The following is a 22,825-nucleotide window of genomic DNA, read 5'->3' on the forward strand; positions in this document are numbered from 1 at the left end:
TGTTACTTTAAAACAGCATTGTTATCACATCTGTGCAATCATGAGGAAGCTGGAAAGTGTGAACAATCAGGAAAAAGAATATTTGAAAGAAAATGTCTAATTTTTAAACTTTATTGTTAAAAACATCAAATTTTAAACTCTGAAAAGGTCCCTCAGAGTTTGCTTTGCATTGGAAGTCCTAGTACACTAATTATTGACAAATGTGACTTTAGCACAGCAGTTGAAATAGGTACTACTGCTATTAGAAATATCTTATGAAATGACTAAAGCAAAGAAATTTGAGGATTTTCTCATTTGCTTAATGAGAGGTAAACCCATTTCATTCATTGTAACTATTAGTGCATATGTGTTTTCTTAGAAGTATGGCTTGAATACCATTTCATGATTCTAATTAGGCTACACTGCCTTTTGGTATCTTCATTTCACAGGTAATGGGAATTTAACAGGGACTTTGCTGTGCTCTCTGTTGTATTTTTATAGTATGCAAATAAGTTCAAAATGCCAACACATTCATTATGCTGTATAAAGTTTATACCGTAAAGGTTCCAATCACTTTGAAAAAGATCCTGTCATTATTTCTGTTGTAAATCCCTATGCCAAGCTTCTGAGAAGGAACATTTCAAACTGAAATTTGGAATGTAGATGAAACCTTAAGATGTTTACAAAATGTGGAAATATCTTTGATTTGATTCGCAAGTATCAACAGCATATGAAGGCAAGGGAATCATTTATTCAATGATACAATGAATGTTTCTTAGTTATTCATCATTATCCTGAAAAGTGAAGCGCGTTAGAGGGTTTTGTTCTACTGCTGTTAACCCAGGTGCCCACTGTTGGCAGATGTGGCAGCTCCAAGTGGAGGAGGAGGAAGCATATGGGTCCAAACATGGGAAAAGCTTCTTGTAAAGAAAGGTTAGATAAGGTGAGGGAAATTGTGGTGGGGTTGGGGTCTGATGAAGAGGAGGAAGGAAAGCAGAACAAAAGCCAAGATGGAATCATTTGTGTGAAAGGAGGGTGCACGGGCTCCTTCATTTATTTAGTCATCTGGTTTTCACTCAGCTCCTTTTCTGTGCCTGTTTCAAAGCAGGCGCTGAAGCAGGTGGTCTCATGGGGAGAAAGGGAATGAATGAGTACTTACAGAAGTGCATAGGGGAAAGACCGGAGCAATGGAGCAATGTTTCTCGTACAGAGCATGGGTCAGAAGAAATGCTTCCAGCGTTGTGGTCTAGAGTGCATGTTCCTTAGACCTCTCAGGGAAAGGGCGTGGTTCCGAAGTCGTCTCCCACTCTCCAGACTTTCTTCATCCAACATCACAACTGATTGCAGCGTGCTACTCTATCTTTAACATGGAATTTGTTTACAGTATTGGTCCTCTTTGGGTATTCCAAATAAGAAAACATACATGTCTGAGGCTCAAAGTCCTTAGAATTGTTTCTGAGTGAGTAGGAAAAAGATTGTAATCTCAATTCTGATAAAGCAATTTAAGCCAAAAAATATAAAATTTAATAAATGGCATCCTAGCTATTAGTCGATTTCCTATTTTAGTGAAATCTAAATAATTTTTAAATATCTACAAAATGTGAATTGATCTATACAATTTGATTCTATGGATCTGCCCCCCCCTTTTTTAAACTACATTAATTTACCAATATGACCACTATATGATACTACAGAAAGATCAAAGGAGTGCATAAGATGATGCTTTCTACCCTTTTCAATGGCATATTTTTAAGTCTTATCTGTGGATCTTTAAAATCAAAGTGTTGCGCTATTTCAAAATGTCATTGTTTGCACTCTAACTAAATTGTAGAAAATGGCAAATCTGAATATGACATTATTCTCTTAGTCATAAAAAATAATTGAATTTCATTGAAAAGTATTTAATGTCAAATATATAATTCTATGTTATTCTTGGGATAATCCCTATGAAATAAGTGTAGTAAATCAAGTTATTCCCATTTTATAGATCAGTTAGCAGATGCAAAAAGATATTTAAATGATATATTAGTATTTGATTATTCATTTAACAAGTAAGTAGAATCACTCTATGCCCTCACTGTTCTGTATCCAAACTCTTCCTCCAGTGGAGCGTGCATTCCCACTGAGGTGAGAAAGACATTAACTGTTTTAAATAAAATGATATAATAGTGCAATGGGAAAGAAAATAGAGCTGGGAGGGGATGGTTTGCATTCTTAAAGTGTCACTGAGGCAATGACATTTGAATAAAGACAGGAAGGAAGTATGGGAGAGTGCTTGTGGGTGTCTGGAGAAGAATATGAAAGGTTGAGGCAGAGTCAGAGTCCCCCAAGGGTGGGCAGCTTATCCCATAATAAGTGGGATTTAAGTATTCCTATAGCTGAGTGCCAAAGAATTGATGCTTTTGAACTGTGGTGTTGAAGAAGATTCTTGAGAGTTCCTTGGACTGCAGGGAGATCCAACCAGTCCATCCTAAAAGAAATCAATCCTGAATATTCTTTGCAAGGCCTGATGCTGAAGCTGAAACTCCAATACTTTGGCTACCTGATGTGAAGAACTGACTCATTTGAAAAGACCCTGATGCTGGGAAAGATTGAAGGCAGGAAGAGAAGGGACAGAGGATGAGATGGTTGGATGGCATCACCAACTCGATGGACATGAGTTTGAGTAAGCTCCGGGAGATAGACAGGAAAGCCTGGCGTACTGCAGTCCATGGGGTCGCAAAGAGTTGGACATGACTGAGCGACTGAACTGAACTGAAGTGACAGCATTTCTCTGAGGTAATAGCACATAGTTGGGAAAGAGTAACTTGTGTGTTTTTAGAAGTCCCTGACTTCCTAAAAGTATTCACTTACTACATTTCAACTATTCTATTTATCTCTGTATTCAACAAATACTTTTGGGTTCCTAATATGTGTCAGGTACATTAGTAAACAGAACAAGCAGTCCCAGCCCACAAGGCACATATGCTGAGATGGAAGACACAACCTACATCCTCCAGAAGCTTACCATCCTGTGCTTAAGACACAATACCACTATCTTACACAACAGGATTATCTAATTGAACTTGCATTAAACATGCAATCATAGTTAATGAGAGTAAAAGAGCCATATCTCATAAAATAATTACAATAATGTTTAGTATTTACATAAAATTTTCATTTGGGATTTAAAGTCTTTAGCAGAAAATAATCTTTGTAATACCCCAGTGCTACATGTTTGGTATTGGAAGAAGTGCCCAAACTGTCTCATGTAGTGCATCATTCCATGTAATTTTCTTGAGAGTTTCTTTATTACTATTTTATTTTTAATTTCTTTTTTACCTTCAAATTCCTATGTCACATTTTAACACTGTATTAATTAACCTTATTAATTTATGAAGGTATTTAATTAAGTGAATACTTATTTCCTCTAAATAGAAAGAGTTTTAAACTGAAATATAGAAACTTTATATTTCAAATCAACTCCTTTATGTGCCTTTGAAAGGCTAAGTCCTTGAGTGAACTACATCAATACAGCAACATATCATGACCTTTTAAATAGAAGAAAAATCAAATCTCATACACAGGTTTTATGTAGGTAACATTTTTGTGTACATGGAATTCAAATTTTATGCCTTCAATTGACTTACTGCAACTTCAGTGAAGGGTCAACAGTGATAGAACAACCTATATCCAGTTGGACATCGTAGATTAAAGCCAGTGTCAAAATCATGCTATGAAGGCAGTAAATGGCTTATAGGTATAAAAATATATAGTAGTCTTGGTAGTTTTATATATGCACTTTTTCTCCATTATTGCAGCAAGTACTATAATCTTTATAGGGATAAACTAGAATTTTTTTAAATTAATAATAAGTAACAAGAGGACATCCTTCCTTCCATAGACATTTGTTAAATGCATTAGATGCTATGCAATGCTGAACCAAAAGATAAGAAAAATAAAGGTGAATAAAAAGTAACATGTTTTTCCATTGAGTGGAGTAAGGGAAGACAGTGATATAAATAAGCACACATTTGTGATATAATGTGACAGGAACTGGAGTAGAGAAGTAACTTCATCACTCAGATATCAGTAAAGATAGTAGTTCTGTCTCTGAGCTCATTGAGTGCAGTAGAATAGAAGTGCTCTGTGTTAGAAACTTGAAGAGTGAATAGAAGATATATGGTCAGAGGAATGGAGAGGACTATAAAAAGAAGAATTTGCACACAGAAGAGAATGGAAGCCTAAAAACAATCTTGTGGCCAGTATATATGGTGAATTCAGTTTGGTGGGTCAAGATAAGGGACAGCAAGATGATTTGGAGATAGATTATAAGGGGCCAGTACTACCCTATTTTCATTCCTTAATGTTTTTAGGTGGTTAGGAAACAGCGAATCATCTCATTGGGTCTTTCTCACTTGATCTTCCTTTGACTTCATGATTTCCTAGGGAGTTCTACCTGCCTATCCTAGCTTAGATGGTATTTATAGAGTCACAGTGAAATAATACATTGAGCAAGAACATAGTAATAATGTTAGTCTCTGAGAATGAAAGTAATAAAAATTGACACACATTGAATAAAATCTACTGGGTATAAAAATAAACCCACAAGGTTATCTATAAATGTGTGTTTAAGGAATGCAAAAAATGATTCAAAGAAAAAAGGATTGTAGGTAGAGAGTTCAAGATTTATAGTTACTCTTGTTAGCTGTACAATCATGAGTATTACTTAACTTCTTTAAATACATTTTTTTCTTTCCTATATGCAAGTCAGGACTGATAAGTTTCACTTCATCATGATTAGAGGTAATGCATGTGCTTGGCACATGCAAGTACACAGTAAGTGCTATTTCTTATTGTTGTTATTGTTACACTTAATAAAAGTGGTATCAGTTAACTTTGGATATATAACACCCCAGACTTAGTTGATTGAAACAACTATTAATTTAATTCACAATTCTGCATGCATGTGGTTCTTCTGGTCTCAGCTTGTCTTACTCCATCTATAGTCAACTTCCAGGTGGGCTATGGGCTGACTGGTCCCAAGTAGCTCAGGTGGATGGCTCATCCCTGTTCCATGTGATCTCTGATCCTTCAGCAGGCCATGCTAACTTGATCACATGACTAGGCAGGATTTCAAGAGAGTAAACAGAAAAGGACAGGCCTCTTTCAAGTTGTGGCTTGATACTGGCACAACATCACTTCTGTCACATTCTGTTGATTGAAACAAGTTACAAAGCCCAGATTCAAAAGGCAGGTAAATAAATCCCCTACTTAAAGAGTAGCTGCACATTTACATTGCAGTGGGTTCCCTGGTGGCTCAGCTGGTAAAGAATCTGCCTGCAATGTGGGAGAACTGGGCTCCATCCCTGGGTTGGGAAGATCCCCTGGAGAAGGGAATGGCAGCCCACTCTAGTATGCTTGCCTGGGGAATTCCATGGATAGAGGAGCCTGGCTGGCTACAGTCCATGGGGTCCCAAAGAGTCAGACATGACTGAGCAACTAACACTCTACGTTGCAGAGAGGTATGAATGCAGAAAAGGGACACCTTTGTTCAAATGATTTACCGCAAGAGGACTGAGAACACAAAATCAACTAGAATCTCTAATGTAAATTGAAAGGATGGGAAATCAATATGGTATTGTCTTGATGTAGTCAAGAGGAACTTCAAGTCAAAAGACCAGAGCTTAATCCCTGCCTCTCCTATTGATTTATTTGACCCTGGTAAAATAAATTATCTGTGCTCATTATTCTCAATATAAGGTTTTCTACATTCAAAATTATTATGTTAAATAAATTAGATAATGGATGTGAAAATGTGTGTTAAGTGTAAAATATAAATAAATGATTTTTATTCTTTGATATAAAGTATATTTTATTAAGTATGAGAGGTTCTTGAATACTCTTACCTTGAACCATCTATCTGTTCTTATTGTCTCTGTAGACTATAAAAATTTACTTACATTTAGATACTGTAAATGTAATGCAATGCATTATTTAACTACTTGGATTACATGCAAAGTGTGTTACCTTCAATCTCTTTTCTCAGTTACCTATTTCAGTATTCCTTTGAGGCAAATATTTTTTGAATCCTAATTAAATATAAGGTACAATACTAGATGCTAGTATTTTCATTGGGAAATACCCTGATGCTGGGAAAGGTTGAAGGCAAAAGGAGAAGGGGGTGACAGAGGATGGGATTATTAGACAGCATCACCAACTCGATGGAGATAAATTTGAGCAAGCTCCAGCAGATAGTGAAGGACAGAGGAATCTGGTGTACTGCAGTCCATGGGTTCGCAAAGAGTTGGACATGGCTTAGTGATTGAAAAACAGCAACAACTAGATGCTAGCAATACAGTGATGAAAAATATGGGCTCTAATCCACTAAACTTTGGTCATCTTTTGAAAAACATAGAAACACCAATTTAATACAATATAACAAATGTTATGATAAAGAAATGCAAAGAATGCTGTGGGAAGTCAGAAGAGGGGTGCCTGACAAAGAGGTGGAAGGGTGAACAAGTAAGCCTTCCTAGGAGAAGTAATGTCCAAAAGAAGAGCAGGGATTTGCTAGGCTGAATAATCTAAAATTCAAAGCCAAATAATCACCTGGTTACAAACCATTGTTTTAGCCCTTTGCTTGAATAAACCTGGTTTCTACCTATGTATGCAGCTCCATTGCCCATGAAGTGAAGCCATTCATTTCCCCCAAAGCTAACTGAACTCCTTGCTGCTACTGCTAAGTCACTTCAGTCGTGTCCAACTCTGTGTGACCCCATAGACGGCAGCCCACCAGGCTCCCCCGTCCCTGGGATTCTCCAGGCAAGAGCACTGGAGTGGGTTACCATTTCCTTCTCCAATGCATGAAAGTGAAAAGTGAAAGTGAAGTAGCTCGGTTGTGTCCGACTCTTAGCGACCTCATGGACTGCAGCCTACCAGGCTCCTCTGTCCATGGGATTTTCCAGGCAATAGTACTGGAGTGGGGTGCCAACTCCTTGATATTCCTTAAACAGAGCATATTCCTTAAAGGCAACACCCCTTGCCTTTGTTTCTGCTGCTTAGTACAACTGGAGTACTCTTGGCTGTTTTATTCTAATCGGTTTCCAATAAATACTCATGTATGATTTCAGAATCAATTAAGAGTTACTGTTCTATGAGACCTTCCATGATTCACACAGGTACAAATAATCACTCTTTCCTTTCTGCTGTCACTGTACGCTGTTTCATACACTATAATTATTTTTGTATCAATTTACATATGTCTGCTTTATTATACCATATGCTCCTAGAGCACAGGGACCATTCCTTATTCATTCAGACAAAAAGAATAGACATATGGTCAAGAGAATGCAGAATACATGTTATATTCAGGAAACAAAGTATTTAATTCTTTGTGGTTAGAGCAAATGTTGCATTGTGGTCTTGTATAGCATATTAAAGAGTTGGATTTTTATCTTGACGTCAGATTTGAAGCAGAAGTGTGATATGATCAGGTTTGTCTTTTTAGATAGATCTGGCAAATGGCTTAGGCTGATATCAGAGATGGGAAGACTAATAGGAATCTATTTCAGTAATCCAGGGGAGCAAGCATGAACATCTTAACTAAAACAGATATGATGAAAGAGTCAGAGACACCTAGAAGAGATATTTGAGGAGTAAATTAGAGCAATACTTCTCAAACTTTCGTGCAGGTTAGAATTACCTGGAGGTCCTTGAGAGAACACTGATGTCTGGGCCTAACTACATACAAATGTAGGAGTTATGTTTTTAACTCTCCAGATGATTTCAGTGCTCAGGCAAATTTGAAAACCTGTGGACTAGAGAGTATTTGGAAATAGTTGGATGTAGGCAGTAAGAGAAATGTAGAAAGAAAATCTAGCTTTCTAAGTTGGAACAAAAGCATAGAGTATAAGCATATTTAATGGAGAGAGAAGGCAAATTCCAGGTAGAGAAGTTTAAGTTTGATTTTGGGCAAGTTGAATGTAGGTTCTTTAAGGCAGTTGGATATGCTGTTCTTATATCCAGGAGAAAGACAGATTGGAGGTGTTTCTGAAGTTTCTACGTATAGGTATTATCTGAAATCATTATGAATATGATGTCTAAGGGATGTGCATGAAACAATGCTAAAAGAGGACCATGAGTACAACCTGGGGACATTAACATGTAAAAGACGCTCAGGGCAGAAGAGCCTGAGAAGGAATAGCAAAAATAGGAACAATAAGGATAAAAGGATGTATCTCAAGAGCCCACATGAGGAGGGTTTCAGTCAGGAAGCTGGAGGTGGTTAACCATCTCAGTGCTGGAAAGAGTTCTGGTAAAGTTTTGGGCTGAAAAGTATCTGATATTTTTGTAACTGGTGACCAATGGTAGATCAGTTTCTAGATACAAAGGGGATGGAAATTAGATAAAAAAACTAATAAAGTGAAAGTGAAAGTCAGTCAGACGTGTCCGACTCTTTGCGACCCCTTGTACTGTACAGTCCATGCAATTCTCCAGGCCAGAATACTGGAGTGGGAAGCCTTTCCCTTCTCCAGGGGATCTTCCCAACCCAGGGATCGAAGCCAGGTCTCCCTCATTGCAGGTGGATTCTTTATCAGCTAAGCCACAAGGGAAGCCCAAAAACTAGTAATAAGTGATCAAAAGAAGAAGAAAAAACAGCAGTTACTCTAGTTCCTGAGTAGTCTACAGTGGTTGTTTATTTCTTGTTCTAGTGAAAAACGTCTCTGATTTTCTTTATTTTTTTTCCTATCTTTTTTTGGCTCATATTGCTGTCTATGGGGTCACATAGAGTCGGACACAACTGAAATGACTTAGCAGCAGCAGCAGCAGCTTTATTTTAAATTTATTTATTTTAATTGGAGGCTAATTATAATATTGTAGTGGTTTTTGCCATACATTGACATGAATCAGCCATGGGTTTACATGTGTTCCCCATCCTGAACACCCCTCCTTCTTCCCTCCCCATCCCATCCCTCTGGGTCATCCCAGTGCACCAGAGCTGAGCACCTTGTCTCATGCATCGAACCTGGACTGGCTATCTGTTTCACATATGATAATATACATGTTTTAGTGCTATTCTCTCAGATCATCCCACCCTCACCTTCTCCCACAGAGTCCAAAAGACTGTTCTATACATCTGTGTCTCTTTTGCTGTCTTGCTAGGGTTATCGTTACCATCTTTCTAAATTCCATATATATGCATTCCATATATATCCATAAACACTGTATTGGTGTTTTTCTTTCTGGCTTACTTCACTCTGTATAATAGGCTCCAGTTTTATCCACCTCATTAGCACTGATTCAAATGTATTCTTTTTAATGGCTGAGTAATATTCCATTGTGTACATGTACCACAGTTTTCTTATCCATTCATCTGCTGATGGACATTTAGGTTGCTTTCATGTCCTGGCTATTATAAACAGTGCTGCGATGAACATTGGGGTACACGTGTCTCTATGAAAACTATGTGCACATTTTGTAACTTTGAACATGGCTTTTTCATATTAGAAATAGTTGTATAAGCGAGATATGTGTATGTCCCAAAATAAGCAAAGAAAGAAAACACTAAATTTTAAAATAATATAAAGGAGAACTTTAAGAGTACTATTCTCATTTGCAACCATTAAGTTAACAATAACCATATAAAATTTGAAGAGCTTGTGAGTTTTACTCTTAATGTTCTTCTCTCAATGTGTACATTCCAGGAAAATTGTACCAATATCATTTTCACTATATTCATATAATGGCATAAAGAACATTTACAATTTGAATGTTGTACAATTATTTAATATTTAATGAACTTTTTTTTTTAGTTTAAATTTCTGAAAATCACATGTCCCATGTTATTCTTTCCTCTTCAGTGTAGTATAATCCCCATAGTGTTAGGAAAGATTTTGTTAAATTGTTTGAGAAAACCTAAGTTGACTACTTGTAATTTGCACTGTTCCCCTTTGTCACTTTGCACTTTGCCTGTTTTTCCCTACTAAAAATTTTAGGTTGTCTTGCAGCTGAACTATTGACTAAATTTCCATTGTAGTTCACAGTATGATTACAGGATACCAAAACAGTATTTCCAACCTGTGTTGTAAGCATAGACTGCAAATGTTTGGAAATTTGACAAGACAGCCAAAGATAAAACTTGGAAGTTTTATATTGTTCTTCACCGTAATTTTTGACATGCAGACTTCATTGTCATTCAGCTTGAAAAAAATGCTTAATAAAATCATTTTCTTTATTCCATAAAGAAATGAATTATATAAAAATAATTTGACCAGAAATTGTGATTCTTTAATTTAAAAGCTTTGAAGGATGACAGTTAAAGCCATTTAGCACTATTTTTTCTTTCCACTATTTACTTGTGGAGTAAGTGTCCTGTTTTTTTTTAACCTATAAAGTATTTTTCAGGCAGAAACAACACAAAATCTGATTCATAAATTATTATAGTTGGCATTTTATATGCTTTAGAACATTAATGTTTAATAGAAATTGAATGTTTACACATTGTAATTTTAAGCTACATGCATTAGTCAAAATGAATGTCAAAACTATGTAAAACTGCAATTTAAAAGTATTCTCTCAACAACAGAATTAGATATAAGAATGCCCTTTTATGGAATGCACCAAATTTTAGTGACCAAAGCAACAAAAACATCTTGATAATATGAGTTTCAACTTTGAAGTAATCTATAAAATCTGTTCTATGGTCAGCCGTGTAAAGGGAGCTTTCTTTGTTCTAATTTTCTAAATTATACCATCCTTTTACAAATTTCATTTTACAAAAACACATCCTGATTAAATATTTTTGCCTTTCTAGCCTAGTATTCTTACCATAACCCCTTGGTAAATTTTTGTTCCCATTTTCTTAGATGTCTAGGTCAATACTTTCATCTCTCTCTCACCCTTCTAAACCTCTGTCTCTACTTCTATTAACTCTCAGTAGGAGACCTCATCTGTTATATGGTAAAGAAAATCTAAACACCGTGGAAGATAATTTCACTTTTTCACACCAAATCTGTAAACTGAACTACACGCATTCCTGTTTTCTGTCTACTCTGCCTTTCCACATTGTTAGACTGGAAACAATGCCTGTGCTCCTTGCACAGTTTACGTTCTCTACTTAGGTGATAGATTCATCATCACCTCTTGGCTTTTCAACAGTTTCCTCCTCTTGTCCATGTCACTTCCACCAGTATAAAAGCATATGTAATATATAACCCATTAAAAAAAAGAACAAACTCTCACTTGCCCTCCCACAGCCCTTCATTTACTGCCTCATTTCTCTTTCAGCAAGCCCACCAAAACTATAAGAAGGCTTTGTGTATCACTTCCCTAACTCCTTCATGTTCTCTTTATTCAGTCTAGTCTGACTATCTGTCCTCCCTGCTTCACTGACATTTCTCTTGTAAAGGTTACCAGTGGTATCTGTATTGCCAAATCCTGTGGACAGGTCTCTATTAAGCCTCCATCCTCATAAATTTCTCCTTTCTTTATGGGACATTTCCCTCTCTTGGCATTTGTGACACCACATTTTAATGTGACTCTAGGTCAATCCTCATCTCTTTCATTTTGTCTTGTTTTATTCTATTCTGTTTGTAAAGTCACTAAGCCAGGTGGCTTTTATATACCATTAATGTTGGAGTCTCTATAATATTCACTTTCAACCCTAACTTCTTTCAGTTCAGTTCAGTCACTCAGTTGTGTCCGACTCTTTGCGACCCCATGAACCACAGCACACCAGGCCTCCCTGTCCATCACCAACTGCTGGAGTTCACCCAAACCCATGTCCATTGAGTCGGTGATGCCATCCAACCATCTCATCCTCTGTCGTCCCCTTCTCCTCCTGCTCTCAATCTTTCCCAGCATTAGGGTCTTTTCAAATGAGTCAGCTCTTTGCATCATGTGGCCAAAGTATTGGAGTTTCAGCTTCAAAATCAGTCCTACCAATGAACACCCAAGACTGATCTCCTTTAGGATGGACTGGTTGGATGTCCTTGCAGTCCAAGGGACTCTCAAGCGTTTTGTCCAACACCACAGTTCAAAAGCATAAATTCTTAGGCACTCAGCTTTCTTTGTAGTCCAACTCTCACATCCATACATGACCATTGGAAAAACCATAGCCTTGACTAACTTCTTTAGTGAATTCTATACTCATGTATCCAGTATCACAATTAATGTCATCATGGGATTCTCCAGGCAAGAATACTGGAGTGGGTTGCCATTTCCTTCTCCAGGGGATCTTCCCAGCCCAGGGATTGAACCCGGGTCTCCTGCATTGCAGGCAGACGCTTTATCCTCTGAGCCACTAGGGAAGCCCCAATAGTTTGCGAAATACTTTATATGTAATATATTAAAGTTGAACATCTTAACAGTTCCTGACTTATAATTGGACTAGGCTTTGTCCCATCTCAGTGAAGCATCTATGTTCCATTCAGTGGTTCAAGCCAATAATCTAGGGATCATCCTTAATTTCTTATTTTTTCTCACCTCCTGAGTATAACCATTGACATATCTAGCTCAGATTTCCATGTCTGGCCATTTCCGTGAATATTACACAAGTCACCTTATTTCAACTAAACTGGACTCTTTGCTTTTACCCTACAGCCCCCTCATTCTGTTCCCTATAAAGTAGCCAGCATCTTTTAAAAACGTAAATCAGATCATTTTATTACCCTCTTTTAAACCTTTCAGTGATCTCCTGGTACCTCCCATATGCATGCATACGTGTGTGCGCAGTCATTTCAGTTGTGTCTACTCTGCAACCCCATGAACTGTAGCCCACCAGGCTACATGGGATTCTCCAGGCAAGAATACTGGAGTGGGTAGCCATGCCCTTCTCCAAGGGATATTCCCCACCCAGGGATGGAACTGGCATCTCCTGTGTCTCCTGCATGGCAGGTGAATTCTTTACCCCTGAGCTGCTAGGGAAGCCCCATTACCCCTATTAAAAAAAACAACAACAACAACAAAAAAAAAACAACTCCCACAGGTTTCAGCTCCCAGAGAAATGACTGCTTCCTTCTCCTCTCATTTCCTTTTGCACTCTTCTTGCCCTGTCATGAAGCACCAATGACAAAGGCCTTCTATTTTTTAAGTGTATCATGATCACTCCTCCTCTGGAGTGCCTGCTTACAGTTTCCTCTACCTGGAATGCCAACTTTTACCCAAATCATCTGATGTGGCTTTATGCATCCCTGTGATTCTCCATATTGTTCACCTGTATTGTTTTTAAATCTTGACCCAAAAATAGTCCAAATAATGTATTCTTTAATGCCTTTTTTTCCCCCTCTTAAAAATATAGGGACTTTCCCTATATTTCCTTCATCACTTCAGAGTTACAGTTACTGGCACATAGGTCTCAAAGAAATACTGATTGTTGAATAATCAAAGACTCTGAATCAGTGTCTTCAACTCCTCTATATGTCATTTAGTGCCTACTAAAGTAGATACTCAGTTTCCATATTAAGTGATTAACTAATATGGTTTGAATCTCTCACTTGACTCTTAAAATGTTCATAAAATGTAAGATTAGTTAAAACATTATATAGCATTTGGCTTTTATGTATAAACTTATCCAATAATGTTTTAAAATATGAGCCATAAAAATGGAGCATTAGAAATGGCATAAATTAAATGAAATATAGGGAAATGTTGTTCTTTTTAAAAAATGTTCCATTGGATATTCATTTCTAGTAACTTTTCATGATGTTTCACAATATGAAATATACATTAACTCTTTTTTTCCATAGGAAAAAAGTAACCTGTCTTCCTTTGTTTTGATTAAAAACCAGGCACTGCAAAACATGGAAGGGCTTTCCAATCCTCAAGGAAAGATTAAATTCTATTCAGTGTTCTTTTACTGTTAATGTGTTTTAGCCTGGCCTTTAGAAAAATCCTTATATCTTTTAGTCAAGAATAAAATGATTTTGGGTCATCTTTATTCCTCTGAAATATAATGTCAACATATATTTTCATGAACCATCCCTTGATTTTAGATAAAGATATTTAGACTTCTTAGATAATTTAGCATTTAAAAATAAGGTATAAAGTTATTTTCCCCTTAAATTTACTTGACAGAAAAAAATGCTTAGGAAGTTATTTTAAAAGTGACAATTTTAGTTTTGCATGTAGTAATTGTCAAGACTGTCAGTGATAGAAACCAGAATATAACTTGAATTTTCTTAAGTCAAAAGTGCTATTTATTGGTTCACTTGGACAGGCATGCTAGTGGTACACCAGACTTAAAAGTGACAGAACCGTGTCTCCATCTTGCGTCTCTACTTTCCTGTCTCTGCTTTTTTTCATCCTACTGCAGCTAGCTTTGAGTAGGAGTGGGAGGGTTGGCTTGGGTAAGTAAGGAATCAGTCAGTGATTACTAGCTGCTATGAACACACTCCATTCCAGTTTAGGGACCAAAGAGGAAAGAAGTCTTTATCTCCTCAGTTCAGCTGAAGGACTTTAATGAGAGTAGAGTAGCTGATTACTATGATTAACCCTGTTGGAGATATTTTCCCAGCTTTTTGGGTAAGAAGGTAGAGCCTGTTTTTTGAAGATGAGGAATGAAGAACAGGGTAGCGCTTAGGTGTTCAGAGCACACAAAACTTCTGTCTGCTCAGCATTATCTATCTCTCCCACCTGTGGCCACCCCTCCCCAATGACAGCGTGCCCCAAATCATACCCAGTCACTGCGTTCCTAGGCATTTGATGGCACCAGTGTTCTCAATGTTCAGGACAGTTCTCTGGGTGTTATTTACTTCTCTCCATCAAGCTCAAATGTAGCTCCTCATAATCCTGGGGACTTAAAAGGTGAATGATGATTCTAACCAATCCAGACACAATCAATATATATTTGAAGAAAAAACAGCTTTGCCAAAATCACCATTTAGTAAAGAGGAACTATGTTAGTCCCTACTTGAGAACATCTATCATATCCAGTTGTCAGGGCCAGTAAACCTTGATTTCTTGGAAGTGGCTTTCTTGGTCAGCCCATCTGCCTACCTGGATCCTGCCCACTAGAAGGATCTTCCCTGTTGTCCTCTGTGGCACCTGAAAGGGACACGGGAGGAGGATGCCATCCTGATATAGCAGTCACTTCATATTTATATGGGAGTATAAACTTGAGGGTTACTTTGTCATAACTGGAAGCAAGTTTTGTTTTTGTTTTTTGTCTGTCTTTTCTTGGTTTTGAATAATAGAACTCCCTAAAAACCTAGGTCTGCTGTTTGTCTCTTTCACCACAGAATCAGTATCTAATAAGAAAGTCATTTTTTCAGTCTGAATCTTTGGATCTAACCTTGCTCTTGACATTTTACCAGCAAGCTTGGGGAGTCTGCTCCTTCCCTAAATCCTTAGATTAACCTTTCTTTATAGAACAGTCTTTTGGACTCTGTGGGAGAAGGTGAGGGTGGGATGATCTGAGAGAATAGCCTTGAAACATGTATATTATCATATGTGAAACAGATCACCAGTCCAGGTTCGATGCATGAGACAGGGCGCTCAGGCTGGTGCACTGGGATGACCCAGAGGGATGGGATGGAGAGGGAGGTGGGAGTGGGGTTCAGGATATATATGTACACCCATGGCTGATTCCTGTCAATGTATGGCAAAAACCACTACAATATTGTAAAGTAATTAGCCTTCAATTAAAATAAATTCTAAAAAATTAAAAAAAAAGGTGTATTTGTTGATTTGACCTCGAGGCCACTGAGGACAGTAGAATCTGTCCACTTGCCCCCAGCCTTCATCCCAATTGGTTTTCATTTCAAATGAAGTCCCCCGTGCAAGGAATACTCAAGAGAAGGTAATAGTATAGACTTTGAAGTTCTGGGTGCCTCTCTGGGGAATTCCTCCCTGCTCTGTTTTCTAACTGGAGGGTGGGGCAGAATAATGTCAAGATTTTATAGCATGTGAAAATGGCAGAGTGTATTGAAGATGCATAATTATGCTGGTGACCCTTTCTTGCTTGTAGATGGGCAAGTTTGGAAGTTGACTTTTCACTTTTTTTCAGCCCCTATAGAAAAGGCCAAGGGTCATTCTTACATTTTTTTTTTCCTCCCCAGTTCTTAAAAGCTACACAAAAGTTGAATCCTAAACTCAATAAAAAACAATCATGCATTCTTACTTTTCTTCCTCTAGTCATCATCTACTTTTACTTTTCTCTGTTTGTTCCTGTCTCTACATAGGAATCTGTTTGAATACACTGTTTCTCCTGGCTTCATTTTTTCTCAGCATCATCTTACTTTTGTCTGACTAAAGTTGTAAGATTTTCTCAGTCACTCACAGTCAGCCTCTCAGATCTCCTGATTCTTCTTTTTCAATCTTAATACACACAGTTTCTGTGTATTTTGACATCTGACCCTTTCTCTGTCACCAAGACCAGCATTCACAACTGTTCTGCTCACTCTTCTCTCTGAATCATACAATAATCATTTGCCAAAAGTTTTCACCAATTGTTTATTTTTTCCCTTCTCTAACTCATGGTGTTCATTTCTGCTTAATCTTAAAAGGATAAACTGAAAATGCAACTCTCTGTTCCTAAACCTTTAGTGACCTCGTACATTTATTCAATCAATTCCACTATGTGCCAAACATCATCCTGGTTATTGTAGATAAAATGATGAATGGTGCAGAGCAGTCCAGGCACCCATGGAGGATTATAGTCTATCAGGAAAAAATTGACCCAACGTTAAGGACAGGCTTATTCAGTATTTAGAGCTCTGGTATTCAGAACTCTCTCCCGTATGATTATAGCTTATTTTCTTTCTTTTCTTGATAAAAGCATTCATCTGACTTGTTCATCACATCTTTGTTTTGTTTTTTTTAGACATATTAAAAAAAAAAAAAAAGCTGTATGTGGTGAGAGCCCAGTGGCTTTTAATGGACTCTTCTACTAGACTCTGTGGCTTCAAATTTGGCACAGACTTTGTGTCCTGATCTCATAGTCTTTAAATGGTAATAATAGAAAGTAATTACTGACATATACTGACATTTACATTAAGCTAGCAAAAACTAATGGTTAAAAGCACAGATTCTTAGTTAAATTTTTGGGTCTGAGTCCTGGCTCTGCTCTTTATTAGCTCTGTAACCTTTATGTCTCAGTACCTCAGCTTCTTCATCTGTAAAATGGGGAGAATCATTTGAGAACAATTAAGTAAGTTAATAGGATAAAATCCATTAAAACATTACCTAGTACATTATTAGAGTCATAAACTCTTAGCAATTTGATTATTACTTTTCTAAGTAGATAGTGGGTTTCCCTGGTGACTCAGTGATAAAGGACCTGCCAATGCAGGAGACATGGGTTCTATCCTTAGGTCAGGAAAACCCTCTGGAGAAAGAAATGACAACCACTCGAGTATTCTTGTCCAGGAAATTCCATGAACAGAGGAGCCTGGTGGGCTATAGTTCATGGGGTTGCAAAAGAGTCAGACACAACAGCAGCAAGTAGATTGTAGTGTTATCCATGTTTAAGCAATGAGGAAATTAAATGTCTTGTCCAGTACCACATGGTTATGATAGAGTCTGAACTCTAATCTAGACATTCTGACTTCAGAGCAGATACTAGTAACTATTACTCTATGAAGCCTCCATTATACTGTAATACTGTAGTTAAATAATCAACATTTAACAAACTTTAAAACTATAATTCACTCTGAATATGTAAGGTGTAATTATCCATACTATAATAAGATGTGATTGAAGAAGACACTAATTTATTTCCTTTCCATACCTTGAAACGTTTTAACTATACCAGTAATTACATTAATAAATATTTCTACATCATTATGGGCTTCCCAGGTGGCTCAGTGGTAGAGAATCTGCCTACCATTTCAGGAGATGCAGAAGACCAGGGTTCATTCCCTGGGTCAGGAAGATCTCCTGGAGTGGGAAATAGCAACCTGCTCCAGTATTCCTGCCTGAAAAATCCCATGGACAAAGGAGCCTGCTGGGCTGCAGTCCATGGGGTCACAAAGAGTTGGACGTGACTGAGTACGCACACACTACATCATTGTATAACTTAAACAACTCTTTTTGCATACACAAATTCATGTAAGTCTCACTATCACTTTTTGAAGTTGGCAAAGTCAGTATTATTATCTCCATTTTAAAAATGAGAATGCTGAGGATTGGTAAGTTAAGTAACTTGCTCAAGCATTCAAAGATAGTAAATGAGAAAGTATCTAACCTAAGTCTGAAGCCCCAGATCTTATCCTTTGCTTCACTATAATTCCGTGCTGTACTTTACTGATTTCTTTCAGCAGATGGAAAACTAATTTTTATGATATAATTTACCATTATAAACATATATATGTAAATATCATAGACCCCTGTGTATAAAGACATAACTATTTGAACTAATTTTCCTTCCTTTCTCTTTTTAAAGATTGTGATTGCTAGCATCATGTGCAGTTACAACAGAAATGACTGGATGGAACTCTCCAGAAAGGCTGAGGTAATGATTTCTTTATATTTATTTTATTTCCTCTCTTCTATTTTTATTAGTTTTAAATAAAGAGCTGTCATGAAAAATAACCCTGTAGAAGAAAAATTGAGTGAAAAATGGTAACTTAAAACATTTCTATTACAATTTGTTTACCCTGTGTTTTCCTTAAAATGATGGAAATGTAAATTTAAAAGGAATCTATTCTATAAAAGTAGTCCCTTGGATTTCACACACTGACTAAAAATCCTTTATTCTTTGACTCCATATACTCTTTATTTGCATATTAAGCAAACTGTATATTATGATGGATGCCATGATAAAATTTAATTCTACCTTTGAGAGTCTAACTTGATCTTACCTTGCCTTTAGGCAAGCTAGTTTGACAGCAAGAAAAGAAATTTTGAATCTAAAGCTCTTGAATATTTAAAATATAAAAGGTTCATTTAATACTATTCTAGTTTGAATACAGACAGGCATAAAATGATAGGACAGAATGCTCCTGAATGGAACAGTAGTCAGCAAGTTTTCTATAATATAAATTGAATCTTGCACAAATGCAAACAACTAACCATGTGCCTCAAATTTCTATTTCAAATAGAAAAATACATACTTAAAACTGTGTACTTATGACCATCGTCCTATCGCGAAAAACACTGTAGCTGGGGTTTCTTGAAAACCTCTAAGAAGTGAAGACTAAACCTAACAATAATTATGAACTAACAGCTCTGCCTTATAAAATGTTATAAAGCTTTCTATAGCATTTAAAAATTGTGATTGTACAGTTTATTTGGATATCTTAGATCTGTGAGGGCAAAAATTGTTTCTGGGACTTAGATGAAATTAAATATGGTCAGTAATTGGCTTCGTGATCTTTGTTGCTGGGTGCATTTTACACATGTATTTACCTAATTGACCGTGAAATTTTCCACAGAGCCCAGGTTTGGCATGAGTTGTGCCAATTTAAAGCTGACTATGATGAATGGCTTTATCACTACTTGCTACTCTGCCTTCTGTAGAATAAAATACTGAAAGTATTTTTGTCAATAATAAGCCTTAATTTTTAAATAAGCCAATTTTACTTTTAAAAAGCCAAAAGCTTTTATATATGTATAAAGATACAGCTTAAAGATACATTCCATATTTTTCACACTCTATATCTAATTCTTTAACTGAGGTTTTATTCAATGTTATTTTCTAGCTTCTTATTAGCAATCAATCAAAGTAAAAGGGGAAGGAAGAAAAAAAGGAATATATGTTTGAAAGAAAGAAAAGGAAAAAGATATGCCTTCCATTCAGTCAAAATAGTCTGTTAGATCTCTCAACAGAAGAGCAATTTACATATCAAGGAGCTCAATCTATAGTGTCGATTAAAAAAAGTTCCCTCTAATCTTTGAAATATGGACCAGGTCAGGGCATAACACAGGAAGGAACTATCCCCAGGTCTTCATATTTCCCTGGAGGGAAGCAATAGGCAGCATGATTCCACCATAGCTCATATGGTAGGCACCCAATAAAACTTTGTAGAGTCAGTATTTGGTTTTGTTTCTGTGAACACATGCTTCACAACAGATTAAAACAGATTTTCTTACAATGGAAGAGCCCACATTAAAACAAATCAACAAAAACAGAAGTGTTCAAGCCAAAGTTACTATACTGCTTAAAATGTACATTTGTTTGGGGGTGGTGATAATGAAGGGTAGGAATCTGAGAGAACATACCAGCTGTTCTACAAGCCATTGCTTTTAAGTTCAGCAAATCACTTAATATGATGATGGATATACTTTAAATTCATGAAGTTCCTCTCCATAGAGTAGATTAATTCTTGAATTGCACAACAGGGAATTCAGAAAATCTTGCTATCAGCTCTTTACTGTTATATCTGAAAACAGAAATGAATGTGTGTAATAGAGTAGATCCAGTTGTACAAAAATATGAAAAAATAGAGATTGAGAGAGAAACTCTATATCAGAATTAAAATTTGGACAAGAAGGGACCATTATTATTTACTTCATTGGAGACTAACATTTTATTGTATTATTTTGAATAAACATTTAAGGCCATGTTGGGGGGTGGTTAAAAAAACAGGAACCTAGTACATTCTTAAAATATGGTAAAATCTACCAGATGCTGTTTTTAAAAGTCAGTGTGCATGCAATATATCATTTTTTTCACATGCATATTCTTGGAAATAGAACCATGTTGAACCAAACTTTCCTTTTCACTCTAACTCTCTAGAATACACATATTTTTAATGTCTTATTCCTCAACCTGGTTTTAATTTGTCTTATTTTTTGAGCACCATAAAACAGAAGCAGCCTCCAGAAAAGTTTTTATAGCTTGGTGTCAAATCAGTAGCATTGTTAGGCTCTGCTCAGTTTCTTTGGTTCAGGTATCTGATCACATTTTCTGGGACATTGATAAACTATTCCAATTCCATGGAGGGAAGATCTCTGAAGCACTTACTATTTGCAGAGTCCCTGGCCATCCAAAACAAAGGTGAATAAGGTATAGCCTCAGCTAGGTAGACATGTTCACAGTTTAAATGTGTATACCAAATTGAACCATACCCCATAGTAGATCTTAAATAGATCTTGAACTCATTTGAATAGATTTGGAATCCATTTCTTTCTTAATGTGTGTTAGCTTAGAAAACAGAGCCTGAGTCAAAATTAATGTGAAGATGCTTCACTGAAGGATTCAATTCCAAAGCAATAAGATTAAAGGGGGTGTGAGGGGAGTGAAGGCAATGGGAAGAAGGGAAAGCAGATGGAGCGTGGTGCGTTCCAGAGCTGGCTGCCACTTCACAAGGAGATGGAGCCAATTGCTCAGCCATGTGGGATGGGAGGGCTGTGTGGGATCATCCTGCCTCACAACAGTTTAGAGAAGAAGACGAGTGAAGGACATATATCTACTGGTTCCTTCTGTTTCTTCTCTCTCACTCGTCACACTTTACACCCCAAAGGTTTACTTTCTTCTGCACATTTGGGCTGCGTGTCCTTCCCTCCTTAAGCAACTGCTTCAGAAGCCAAATCCCACAGCATGTTGAGAGCACTGGCCCTCCTGGAGCTCCCACTCTGACACGTTCAGTGGAGAGTCCTGCTCTTATCCTGAGGGAACTATGAGAGCTGGAAATGACAGGAAAGCTGAGGACAGCAACAGGGACCAAGGTTCTTTTTTAAGCTAGTGGCAAAAGCTTGGGTGGCAAGTAAGGCCATCAAATTTGAGGAGACATATAAATTAGGTGTGGCTCAATATGCATTGCATTTGTGTATGCTAAGTCATTTCAGCCATGTCCGACTCTGTGTGACCCTATGAACTGCAGCCTGCCAGGCTCCTCTGTCCATGGGATTTTCCACACAAGAACAGTGGAGTGGGTAGCCTTGTCCTCCTCCAGGGGATCTTCCCAACCCAAGGATCAAACCTGCTCTTCTATCTAACCTGCACCGGCAGGCAGGTTCTTTACCACTAGTGCCACCTGGGAAGCCCTCAATGTGAGTTGCTACCATCCTAATCTGAAAGCCCCATTAATCTCTTTGCTTTCAATCAACCACAGTCTTCCCGCTAGCCTTCTTACCATGTAAAACTCTTAACTTGACCTGTATGGTCTGGTACCTGGCCGTTCCCCTGGTGTCCCCTTGGGTGTGTTCTTTATATTCCAGACCCCAGTGACCTTCTTTTACTCCTCCAACACACGTGCACCTCAGAGCCTTTGCCATTACCCTGGGCTGAAATGTTCTCTCTTCCTCCTCTTGGAGCTCCCTAACTAGTAGGTTAACCCCCTGTCCTACTCCTTCTGAAATGCTATGCTCAGAAGCTAGTTTATCATAAAGTTGATGAAGCTTAAGTTTCAGAGCCCTTACTTGTACAAGCTACTTCCAAGGCCCATACCTGATTTTCTCTTTTTAATTTTTAAATCATTTTTATTTTTAAAGAAGTATCTGCAAATTGTATGAACTTCAGGCTCCTCCCCCAAATCTGGGTCTACCTCTGCTTGTGCCTTTTCTCCACAGAATTTAATAAAACTGGTGATTAACAGTGATGTCATCAGCTCTTTCACCTGTCTTCCTTATGATAAAGCAAACTGTCTGGGTGGAGACCTCACCTGGTTCACTATTTAACCCCCAATTCCAAACACAGGGCTTTGCTGGTCAGTGGATAGTCCTCAGATATTTGTTGAATGAAGCAAAATAAAGGCACAGAGCTGATATACAGGCATGTGATAAACAAAAGGAAGCAATTACAGAGTAAATGGGAAGAATGAATTTGATTTGGCACAATGAACTTGAGGTGATTAAAATCCAAAGCTGAAAGTTTCAGGTTAGGGATTTGATGGGCGATTGCCAAGGGTCTGACTATAACTGGAAGGCCAAGACAAGGAAAGTCCAGCTGAGAGGCATAGGTGTCAAAACCAGGTGACCATACTAT

General features: G+C 37.4%; 1 protein-coding gene across 1 annotated transcript in view; it reads left to right on the forward strand.

The window, feature by feature from the left end:
* Positions 1–22,825, forward strand: part of DPYD (dihydropyrimidine dehydrogenase) — a 945,375-nt gene that overhangs the window by 581,599 nt on the left and 340,951 nt on the right. Inside the window, exon 15 of the mRNA XM_025289449.3 lies at positions 18,341–18,409. Within this exon, the coding sequence (XP_025145234.1) occupies positions 18,341–18,409 (69 nt within the window). The remainder of the gene's footprint in view (positions 1–18,340; positions 18,410–22,825) is intronic.

Source organism: Bubalus bubalis, chromosome 6 (assembly GCF_019923935.1).
Source record: "Bubalus bubalis isolate 160015118507 breed Murrah chromosome 6, NDDB_SH_1, whole genome shotgun sequence".
Classification (NCBI taxonomy): Eukaryota; Metazoa; Chordata; class Mammalia; order Artiodactyla; family Bovidae; genus Bubalus; species Bubalus bubalis.